This window comes from Hippocampus zosterae, chromosome 1, assembly GCF_025434085.1.
Source record: "Hippocampus zosterae strain Florida chromosome 1, ASM2543408v3, whole genome shotgun sequence".
Taxonomy (NCBI): domain Eukaryota; kingdom Metazoa; phylum Chordata; class Actinopteri; order Syngnathiformes; family Syngnathidae; genus Hippocampus; species Hippocampus zosterae.
Window position 1 is genome coordinate 28,796,983 of NC_067451.1, and position 11,300 is coordinate 28,808,282.

General features: G+C 42.0%; 2 protein-coding genes across 3 annotated transcripts; both read right to left on the reverse strand.

Moving 5' to 3' along the window:
- Nucleotides 1-19: 19 nt before the first annotated feature.
- Nucleotides 20-6,540, reverse strand: ndfip1 (Nedd4 family interacting protein 1). 2 transcript variants are annotated; one of them, XM_052076399.1, is made up of 8 exons: nucleotides 6,333-6,540; nucleotides 4,768-4,861; nucleotides 3,929-4,068; nucleotides 3,759-3,846; nucleotides 2,675-2,799; nucleotides 2,532-2,598; nucleotides 2,323-2,435; nucleotides 20-1,703 (listed from the first exon to the last, which is right to left on the reverse strand). In XM_052076399.1, the coding sequence occupies exons 1-7, from the start codon at nucleotides 6,366-6,368 to the stop codon at nucleotides 2,329-2,331; spliced, it is 657 nt and encodes a 218-aa protein (XP_051932359.1). In that variant the 5' UTR covers nucleotides 6,369-6,540; the 3' UTR covers nucleotides 20-1,703; nucleotides 2,323-2,328. The 2 variants fall into 2 exon arrangements, with proteins under 2 accessions (XP_051932359.1, XP_051932352.1); XM_052076392.1 differs by having other exon boundaries at nucleotides 2,323-2,450.
- A 225-nt stretch (nucleotides 6,541-6,765) lies between these two features.
- Nucleotides 6,766-10,700, reverse strand: gnpda1 (glucosamine-6-phosphate deaminase 1). Its single transcript, XM_052076171.1, has 6 exons — nucleotides 10,256-10,700; nucleotides 10,008-10,109; nucleotides 8,887-9,069; nucleotides 8,589-8,773; nucleotides 7,930-8,104; nucleotides 6,766-6,980 (listed from the first exon to the last, which is right to left on the reverse strand). Exons 1-6 carry the CDS (start codon nucleotides 10,377-10,379, stop codon nucleotides 6,922-6,924), a joined length of 828 nt encoding a protein of 275 aa, XP_051932131.1. The 5' UTR covers nucleotides 10,380-10,700; the 3' UTR covers nucleotides 6,766-6,921.
- Nucleotides 10,701-11,300: the final 600 nt, after the last annotated feature.

Consider the following 11,300-nt stretch of genomic DNA (forward strand, 5'->3'; position numbering starts at 1 on the left):
AAGGCCACAAAGAAAAAGCTATTTTAAAGTGACATTTATTGAATTAAATCTTCCCTTCTGTACAACGTCACAACAAAACCTCATAGATGTCGTTCTACATCACTTTAAATGAGAATAAAAGCTGTGACAGTGAAGTTGAAATCATTAAGGCTAAAACGAAAACTTGTGCTTCAATGGAGAATCTTTCTGGCATGTAAATCAGAATAGTCACACATTCTTGATTTTTTTTCACCTTGAGGTCAAATGACAAATTCTAACAGTTGTGTATTGAGAAAAGTGCGCCTGCCTACAACACTCGCACGTCATTTTCAAACATGTGAAAATAAACAAGATGACAGTCAGAGGGAGTAAATGACTAAGTCAAGTTCGGGCATCAAAGCGGCAAATAAAATGCCTAAAAATCTTCACTTTTGTCATGCCAGTAAAAATGACCCAGAATATTGGTACTTTATTTATTTGTCATCGAGTGATCCCAAAGTGTGTTCTTGAACATCTCACACTGACTTGAAGTGATTAAATGACTAAAAATATTTCATCTGAATTGATAAACAGCAAAAACAGGCAAAATAACATGTGACACAAGGGTGCAATTTTGGACACTGCTCTCGAGTCCTACAAAACACATGCATGCATGACAGGCATGTCCACTAAACCAGTGATTCCCAGCCACTCAATGTGCCACAGAAAAGTATCCAATTTCACTGAAGTGGTCTGAAAATGATTTATTCACCACCACAAACGTATCTGTGTACGTCTATCTATGCAGCAAGATAAAGCGGCAGCCATAACAATGAAATACTCTTCCACTGGATGTCAAAAGCTACAATTGGTGTGTGTGTGTAAGACTGTCTTATCATGAGATTTTTCTCTTTTGGTGGCGTGTGCTTTGGCTCAATCAAGGTTGGGAATCACTGCACTAGATGTATCGGGAAACGCATCCTGTGTGCCATCACTTGTATCCATTTATCATTTGTCTTTGCTTGGAACGAATGCCCTGAAGGAACCAACCGGGCAGGAGACAACACTGCTAACCCTCAAGCTAACAGTTGAGTGAGCAATGCGGCGTAATCATTTACATATCAATCATACTGAACATTCGGCAATCCTCCTCGCTGCCCATCTTCAAATCCCTCCTCAAAACTCACTTGTATTCTTTGGCATTCGACTCAGCATGACTTAGATTTGTTCTGGGTTTTACTGTTCGGTGCTTTCTACCGTCTTTGTTGCCGATTTGTTTTACTGTTTATTGTATATGTTAAATTGCACCATGTACAGCACTTTGTATGCAGCGATGGCTGTTCGAAAGTGCCCTATAAATACAATTGAATTGAATTACAGCTAGCTGTGCAAGTGCGGAAGAGAGCCTACATAATCGTCACAATAAAAAGAAAAAAAAAAACAAAATGCGTATGCGGCGAATGTTGAATCATGAAGACGTGCGGTGACTTCCAGCCTCTCCCGGGAGAGCAAAAGTCGTGCTTGTAATTCTAGCAAAGCAATATTAAGGCATCACTTATTAAACATTACGCACAAGATGGAGAGAACATGCGCCACTGATGACGACACTGAGGGACGAGTACTGCTAACCGCTTTCCATGAATACGAAGGCAAACAAAAAGAGTTGACGATTTCCTCAAATGGTTCGCTCGCTTAAGAGCCGTCTGGATTTCTGCGTCACGTCGTCATGTTATTGTCCTCCACATCTGACCAGCAAGTTGAGAGAATAGAAATGCTGTTAGTTGTCACACACAAATAACTTACGCGGAATTTATCAAACGGGTCATATTCCTGCCAAGGAGGTCATCACTGCATTAGATCTGTTTGCACGGGGACTGACAGCGCTTCACATAGTTAGACAGTCAGACTTGTAGAAAACACAGAAACTAGGGCTTCATGATTTTGAAAAATGTTCAAATTGCATTTTTTTAATATCCTCAACATTGTAAATTAATGAACAATTTTTTTTCAAGGCCCTCTCACCTGTACACACACAAGAAGCCGACCGAAATGAAGCAAAGGAAACAAAGAGAAGACTTGCGCACTGATTTCTAAATGAGCGGTAAAGTGTACTTGTCTGTGTATTGTAAATACAGTACCACAAAAACATAAACGATAGCGAGGGTGTGTACCATGAACCATGATATGGTGGGATTTCAACGCGGCCAAACATTTTGGTCTGGCAAATGCCTTTCCGCCAATAAAATGAGAAACTGCCAATCAAGCATATCTTGAGCTCTCTGCCCATTTCCGAAAATGTGTAAGCGAGTGAGCCGGTCCGCACTCCCGCCTCACTGTTACGCAACGACATCGTGCCGCACCGACCTCGGTCTAATAGATGAAGAGCACCCTTGTTCGGGGTAGACTGGCGTAGGTGGGATCAGCCAGCTTGCGCACTCTCGAGTAGTTGACGAAGCCTCTGACGAACAGCATGAAGCCTGCAATGCAAACAACAGGGATAATTACGTCTGAAATAAAAGAAAATTGTGTGGAGGGGGGGGGGGGGGGGGGTTGTTTTGTTTTTTGAAACTCACCCAAGGCCAAGAACACCCACCACAGCCAATACTGGCCGTCAAAGTAGCCTGGGAAGTAGGTGGAAAACTGCAAAGAGCGGCAGTCAACCAATCGAAACACCAGCGACAGTCCACAATCATAATTCATGCGAACGAGCTCTCACCCTGACGATAAGAACCCATTTGATGAGGGACAATCCAAACCCCGAAATGGCTCCGTATCGACCGGCAGCTGACGTGGTCAAACAGAAGGACAAGAAGAAGCCGATCCAGTTGAAGAGAAACGCCACTGAAAGACAACACCACCTCAGAACTCACCAAAGTCAAAGGATCACCGACACTGATTTTCTTTCTGGCGAGAGCAGTTTAATACGGAAGCAATTCGGTCATATGACTTCTTAGTCGGTTTTCTTTTCATCTTGAAAAATAACATTGTGAGGACGGACGGATTGTTCGCCGCTAGTGTTCAGGTCAACTGGGAGGAGGCAGATGACACGTTGACCGAATTTAAAGACTAAGCTATCTGCCTTGTTTGCTTAGAAACGCACACTATCAGCCAAGAAAGACTTCAACCTCAGTCGCCACTACAAAACTAACCTTGAAAGGTAAACAAACACCAGCGAACCGTTGACCGCTCGTTTGAATTGCATGAGGCGTTGCACAATTTGTGTCACCAAAACATGGATAAATTCAGCACTTAATAGAGTTGCAAACTCGTCAAGTGGCTCAATTGGACCAACAGCTGGCGCTTCCGCGATGGTGCAGAGGGGACGCATTGTAGGGGCAAACCTTACTGCCTTATCCTGCACTGTGCTCACACAGCTGAGTGAGCCAGCCGAGTTGTTCTACTAATGCACTGAATGTTCTTCCAAGGCAAACACTTCACCTGTTCGCCGATTCTGTGCTAGGCGAAAGCCCCGTCTTTTTTATGACTACTTTGAGGCCATCTTGGTGTCAAGGGACTACATTGACGTGAGAGGAAGGAGCTTCATTTAGTTACTTATTTTAAAAGTAATGCTTTTTTTGCCATCTTTGGGGGCGGGTGTCGGGGGGCGCGGGGTGTCAAGGTACTAGCGGCCGCAACCCTAATCAGAAAAAGCTCTTGAGCAAATGAATGGATGAAAAGTGAACAAATTGGAGGTATACCAGCATGACGGAACAGATCGTGTTCCACTTCATCCGTTCCAATGCAGCACAGTTAAAAGCGGACATTTGTCCAAGGGAAGAAAGCGAGTGACTGTTTCTTACTGAAGAAAGTGAGCATGAAGATGCCGTCATTGCCTATTCGCAGCTGGTCAGCATCCTCAAAGTCATCTCGGGCCACAAAGTCATCCTCCTGGTAAGCAAGTATGGGAGTCAGTAATGGTCTTCTGTCTTGTGGTCGTAAACGGACGAGCAGCGAGGGAGCAAAGACGTACCGTGACTCTTCCGGTGACGAGGGGGACGGCAGCCTCCGCTTTGCTTCTCTCCGCTTCGTCGTAGGAGGGCAAAGTTGTGGCGACGCTGTAGGACGGAGGGTTGGGGAATCTGTCGCCATCTTCCTTGAATTCAAAGAAAGCTGACGGGGAGAAAGACGAATGAGATTTTTTTTCTCTCACATCTTTTAACTTCAAGAGCAAATTCATTTTCATGAAATTGGGCCTTTGCATTGAGCACAACACCGGAGTGGATGCAGCCAGCACACACTATTAGTGGCACATGCTGGAGCAGTTTCATGTTCCGAGATCTTGCTTTTGGGGGCGGAAGGTCCATTTCGGCAGAGAACAAATTGATCCACCAGTTAAAACGTATCATTATCCGACCACTAACGCAAGGACTAGATTGATATTGAAATCACGATTCATAATCACTATTATTCATTTCAAGATTTTGCATTCTTCAACACCCAAAACGCAACTTTAGAGGGGAAGTCACCTCAAGTTTTCTTCACCATAATATGTTTGATGCGGTCCCTCCTGCTGGTGTGAACATGATGTTCTAATCAATATTGCCTCGATGGAACACTCATTCGAAGTCTTTAAATAACAGAAGTACAGTATATCAAAATCCCCAGTTGCACAAAAAATCTGTTCCAGAATAAGAAATATAGAGTCATTATAAATTGCCAAGCATTAAAAAGGAGAGGTTAAAAAATACAAACACTAAAATCAACATGCATTGGTGCCAGACTAATGCTTATGTTTTGCATTTCTCCCACTTGTTTGGTCCAACTCTGAGGGCTCCCTGTATGTGATAAGGCAGAATACGGCGTCCGAACCTGCATTAGCTGCGGCAACGCTGCTGTAAGGGGGAGGTGCATCCGGGGAAGGACCCTCTTGAGATGTCAGGAGCGGCTCCTCCTCATTCACCAGCTGTGTGATAAGGAACAACTTGTCAATATCAAATGCCGCATTTGGTCAAAGCTCGACATGCTGACGGAGAGGAATGCATTTACCCAAGTATCGCCTATCGATCAACAGAACAATGACTAAGTCAATATTAAAAGTGCATGATGTGCATCGATGTCACATGCAAAAAGTAATGGGAAAATATCTTATTATTTTATAAATACTTTACAAAGAATAAACACACATTTTTCTCCCATTTCTGATGTACAACATAATTTGAATGTTTATCATTTTTAAATGAATTTTTGGGCGTAATCCAATCCACCCCGCAATGTATTTCAAAGGTGTCAATGATATGCAGATTTTCAGTATCTGTAAGACGTTCTGTCCCCTATTTTACGACGGATGTAAACATAACGAGCAAACGTACAAGGTTACATCTTATTAGGGCTCAACCAATTAATCACCGAGACCATTTATTTAATCGTCTTATATTAGCTCTTTTAAAATCTATCCATCCATTATCTGAACCGCTTTATCCTCAAGAGGGTCGCGGGCGCGCTGGAGCCTATCTCAGCTGTCTTGGGCCAACAGGGGAACTGGTTGCCAGCCAATCGCAGGGAACACATAGACAAACAACTACCATGTTTTTTTGTCTTTGGAATATGGGAGGAAACTGGATTAACCAGAGAAAACCCATGCAGGCACGAGGTAAACATGCAAAGTCATAACCTTGACACTGTGGGGCTTACGTGTTCACCAGTCTGCCACCCCTCTTTTAAAATGCAATTTTTTAAAAAAATATCTATTTTTGCTGATTGTTTTGTTCTTTACACGTCAACACATAACAGAATCAGACGAAGACAATGATATTTAACACGCCCCACCCCCCAGGAAAGTCAGTAAATAAAGGCAATTGTCTATTCTTCACTGTTCTAAAGTTACACAAACACAAAAGGACAACCTCACATGTTGTAATTCCAATCTTGATTGTTGTGGCAGAAGCACAAAAAATAAGTTTTACTATTTTTTTCATCAATGGCCAATCAAATCGGTTTTCCGAATTTTATTTTACTCAGAATCGATATGAAGCTAAAAAAAATAATCGCATCGGTCGGGCCCTAGTTGTGATAAAATAATGTGTTACAGGTTTGCTATATGTTGTGCTCTTAATTCCGTGCAGTTAATATTTCTTTGAAAATATGAAATTACTGTCTATGTACATTTTCATTTGGTTCCATTGGCGAGTTAAATTCGGCTCTGGTTAGCGAACACCAGCTAATGCTGGGAGGAAAAACAAAACCATGTCCAAAAGTATCAAAATGCGTTAAACACACTGTTCATAATGCGTTTTCGTTTGTAGAATTTAATAAATACAAAAGAGCTACATTATCAATTAAAATACGTTCGTTAATGGCCAGCGACAGGCTAACAGGTAGCTAGCGTGAACAGACAGCAGGCTAGCATCGGTCGATTACGCTACACTAGACTTTACCTCTTGATATCTGACGTTGCTGTTTTGCTCAGCCATCGTAGATGAGGGGGTTGTGTGCCGATTAAAATATCCTCTTCCAGCGCTGGGTGAGGTAAAAATACGGTGAATCTGAACGGCCCTCACCGATGAACGAGGGATTGTTAGGTTGCCTCGAATCGGCCACCTTTTCCTTCTCCAACAACGTCTGATGATGCCTTCATGGCTTTCTGAAAACGCGAATGCGATTGTTGCACGTCACAGCTAATCTAATTCCATACAAATCTACAAACAAAAACGTAATACTACAAGGCTGTATTGTCTGTTTTAAGAAATAATAACCAACTGGTGTTATTTAAGCTATGTTCTTTTTTCGTACAGCTCCACTCATTTATTAATGACGCGTTCCTGGTGTACTTAAAGGCAACACTTGTGGGACAAGCAGCATCCTTACAAGTTCATCTGTCAATGATTTTTATTATAAATGTGAAAGAGCAGTACAACCGAAGATTTGTTTCATAATCAATATTTCACTGCCAAAATATAAATGGATTATTGGAATGTTTGCATTAAAAAAAACGTGTAATCAAAAAAAAAAATGTACGAAGCGTCTTCATTTCTTGGGCTCTAAATCCGGAAACTCTACCAGCTTGTTGTGCACATGCATCATCCCTACAGGAGAGAAAAATAAAACAAGAATGAGAATTTTGAAAATGTATCTTTCATTCATTCATCTTCCTAACCGCTTGATCCTCACTAGGGTCGCGGGGGGGTGCTGGAGCCTATCCCAGCTAGGGTCGCGGGGGGTGCTGGAGCCTATCCCAGCTGTCTCTTGTGTGATGTTTTACCGAAAATACAATTTAAAAAAAAAGGTCACAAGCTCAAATGATCATATTATTTTAAGATGTTTTGACGTTATAATATGAAATAAACATGTTATTTCAACATAGATTTATTTACGCTATTTTCACATTAAACAATACATTAAATCACTGAAGAGTTGTATTGCAAGAATATCACATGAATGAATTGTATTCTACAGGGTGGATGAAAAGTAACTAGACCTTACTGATAAAAATCCTGAGGATCACTGACGTCATTCTGATTATTTTTATTTAAAGATGACAATGAAAAAGATTTCTTAATGTCTTATTTCTTGGGTGACTTAACTGCTCAACAGTGAGCAAGAATAGGAACACATTTTCTTTTTTTTTACCTTTACTTTCATTTTCCCGTGTAATGACACCTTTTCAAGAGTTATATGGATTTGTTTACCAATTTTTATTGCCAGGTTACTTTTCACCCACCCTGAACTTTGTATTGGATTTGAGGCACAGTGACATTCTGCAGTTATGAGTACCATGGATGAGATTGTAATGAGCGTTTACTCGAAGAGGATTTTGTAGAACAGAGCCAACCCAATTGAGGTGGCGTCATTCCTCATTTATAGCTGGAGTGGTATGGATATAAACGTCAAGGTTCATGTGACAACACGAAATAGACTTTTCGGGTAATTCTGTGATACTTTTCACATAATTACATGATCTGAGCCTTACTTTTTTTTTTAATTCCCACAATACGCCCCACAATACGCTTCTGAAATGTTGTGTTTGAATATCACCTTTAAAATATTTCACAGTTTTAACCCGCAGTTCCAGAGTGGCGTCTTCGTCACACACAAAAACAGTTTGTGGGTGCTGCTGGAATGCAGACACGGTCCACATGTGGTTCACACCGTCTTCTATGGCTTTGTACAAAGCAAAGGCCTTGTGAGCTCCAGTGATGAGAATCATCACCTGTGGAGACAATGAATACACTTAGTATATGCAACACATTGACAAAACAAACCAACCAAATAAAACTTGCCCTCTTGCATTTTGGTGACATATTAAAGGGGAAGTCAAGCCCCAAATTTTCTTTACAATAATCTGTTGTAAGTGTCTTCACTAGTCTAAATACTTTATTCTGATTCAGCTTGCAATTAAGGAATATGATTTACGCAGAACAATCCACCTCTTTTTAACCATCTCGGGGGGCAGCCATTTTGCCACTTTCTGTCAGCTGAAAATGACCTCACAGTTGCTCAGGGCTCAGGTAACGACTAATCACGGCTCACCTGTTTTCTGAGGCCATGAATTCCTATTTCATCCACATATGTAATATGAATCACAATGCCATGTTCAGATTAGTGGGGCTGCAGAGAGCATGTTCTTGTGAAGACATTTTTTTGGCGTTGACTTCCCCTGTTTGAGGATATCTTGACACTGATCTTGACTTAACCTCCTTGGCATCCATGACGGTGCCCACTCCAACAGTCAGTGCCATGGTGGGCACTTTGCTGAGGTCTCCATCAAAGAATCGAGCATTGGCCACAATGGTGTCCCTTGCCAAAGTCTTCACCCTGGTCCGAGACACCAGGCTTGACCCAGGCTCGTTAAAGGCAATGTGGCCATCCGGCCCGATTCCTGAGGTGACAGTAAGAACATTTGCGTGATGTAACAGATTGATCTCTTGATGCCACAGCAAGATAAGATCTGACGTAAAGACATGGTTGCTTAATATGGGCTTGGTTCAATACCTCCAACAAACAGTTCAATGCCCCCAGCCGCTGTTATTTTGTCCTCAAAAGCGTCACACTCTGCTTGCAAATCTGCAGCATTGCCGTCAAGGATGTGCGTATTCTCGGCTCGTATGTCGATGTGCTTGAAGAAGTTATTCCACATGAAGGAATGGTAGCTCTCAGGGTGATCTCTGGGTAGTCCTGCATTTTGGGGTTTGAATAAAATACAGTGATCAAACATTAAATGAAATGACTTATTATTGTTTGGATACATATTGTAATCTAGTAATCCAACTTCATTCACAAAGGGCTACAGCCCACACCACATCCGCAATACGTAAAATCCACACGGAATAAAAATCATCCTATTAAAAAAATTCTTACCCAAGTTTTTACATGTACATTATAAAATGAACCTAAAGCCACCGCTTTCTGTATCCATAAAAAAAAAGCAGGATTGAAGAGTCAACACTTTATTTATTTACTCTTTGGGCTAACAATGTAAAAAGATACACAATCTACAATACAAAGCCTATCTGCACTTCCGCCACACTGTTATATAACAGTGGGGCAAATTTAGCAACTCAATGAATCTGGAGCGACATTGTTCCAGAGTAAATGAGTCACTTTCAAGCGGCCGTCCAAGCACAATCAAGAGCTTCAATGACAGACTCAAGCTTTGCTGAATTATTGTTGGCCGATTTCCAAAACAACCATTATTTTTGTATTCTTCTCCTGGATGTTGATGCCACCAGACCACGGATGAGAATTTTCCGGCAGATTTCTGAAGTTTTTAGACAAAAATGATATTCACGAGAAAAGTGCAAATCCATTGAGATTGGGGTGTTCTCTCATTTCCTCCTCCCAACGCTCGCTCTCGACTTGGTACCAGTCCAGTGGCTCCGGGTCGATCTGGTTATTCAGTTGTCATCTGATTGGTTTCCCTGTATTACAATCAAGTACTGTAACGGGATTGATGATAGGCTGACATAGTTTGTTCTGTGTGGCAGCGCCACCGCCGAGGCATTTTCGACGCTTGACATGTGAAAGCCCGGTAGCCGCATTGAACCAGCCAAAGAGCCGCATGTGGCTCGCGAGCCGTGGGTTGGCCACCCCTGCATTAGAGAGTGCTGACTTACCCACATATTCATCCATGTTGAACGTCTTGACATACTGGAAAGAGATTTCCCCTTTCTTGTAATACTCAATCAGTTTCTTGTAACACCCTAAAGGAGTGCTTCCTGGAGACAAGCCAAAGAAAACATAAGTTTGGGCCACAAGATTGTACTGGACTGTAGCTACATCACTGGTTTTGTCCCAAAAGATCACATATTATTCGTGTAGAATTTGTAAAATAACGAAGGTGTCAAACGGATAAAGTACTCACCAGTCGGAAGACCAAGAGTGAAAAAACGGTCGGGTCCAGGTTTGAAAAGTAAAATCTTATTTCTGATGTACTTTGCAGCCCACTCACTTGATGCGTCGTAGTCATTGAGGATAATCAGTTTCATTTTGCCGTTGTTAAAAACACTAATAATAATAAGACGCAGCACAACTTTACGTAGTTAACCTCGATGGAATTGAGGACAAAACACACTTAATCAGACTTTAGCCTAATCAGACTTTAGACTCACCAAGGTGTACACGAAATCCAGTTGCAGTACGTTTAGAATGCTGATATTACAAAAGAGTTACCAAAAAAGCTGCAAAAACTTTCAGTATTGTTCAAAGCCAAAATTTGACCACACTATTCTCACGACAGACCGCGTAGAACACCGTAGCGGCTTGCAACTGCCTCCAAGTGTGTACGCCGTCTGACTGATCATGTGATCTGCACCATGGCGGATGGAATCGGAACTCACAGCGGAAATAACGTCATAATGCTGAGCAGGCATTTTGAGGCATTCAATGTGAAATCAACAAGTGTATTTTCAGAAATACGTTCGTCTACCCAGCTAATTCACAACTTTATATGCTTCGTATGTCGACGGACGTAACATTAACCAAAATTTGCGTATTAGTAACTAGTGATGGCTTGAAAGTGCAAGATTGGTGGTTCGAATAACATTATTAAATTACACTTAAGATGCATTCATACCGTCTATCCATCCATTTTCCTACTGCGCTTATTGTCACAAAGGTCGCGGGCATTGCTGGAGCCTATTCGAGCTGTCTTCGGGCAGCAGTAAGCGGGGTACAGCCAAAAGTAGGAAGGACACACATACAAACACAACCGTTCGCCCTCACACCCCTCGGGACAATTAATGTTCCATTAACCTGCCATGTATGGTTTTGGAATGTGGGAAGAAAGGGGAGCGGGAATCGAATCCTGCACCTCCGCAGTTTAAGGCGGACGTGCTAATCAGTCGCGCACCGTGCCGCCCGCATTCATATTATCCATCCATCCATCCATTTTCTGAACCGCTTAATCC

Coding starts and splice junctions, on each gene's coding strand:
- gnpda1 (XM_052076171.1), bottom strand. CDS start 10,379: ATGAAACTGATTATCCTCAATGACTACGACGCATCAAGTGAGTGGGCT. Junction 8,774..8,886: donor CATTGAACTGTTTGTTGGAG/GTATTGAACCAA, acceptor CTGTCACCTCAG/GAATCGGGCCGGATGGCCAC. Junction 8,105..8,588: donor CCGTCATGGATGCCAAGGAG/GTTAAGTCAAGA, acceptor TTGTCTCCACAG/GTGATGATTCTCATCACTGG.
- ndfip1 (XM_052076392.1), bottom strand. CDS start 6,368: ATGGCTGAGCAAAACAGCAACGTCAGATATCAAGAG. Junction 4,862..6,332: donor GCAACGTCAGATATCAAGAG/GTAAAGTCTAGT, acceptor CTTATCACACAG/CTGGTGAATGAGGAGGAGCC. Junction 3,847..3,928: donor TCGTCACCGGAAGAGTCACG/GTACGTCTTTGC, acceptor CTTGCTTACCAG/GAGGATGACTTTGTGGCCCG.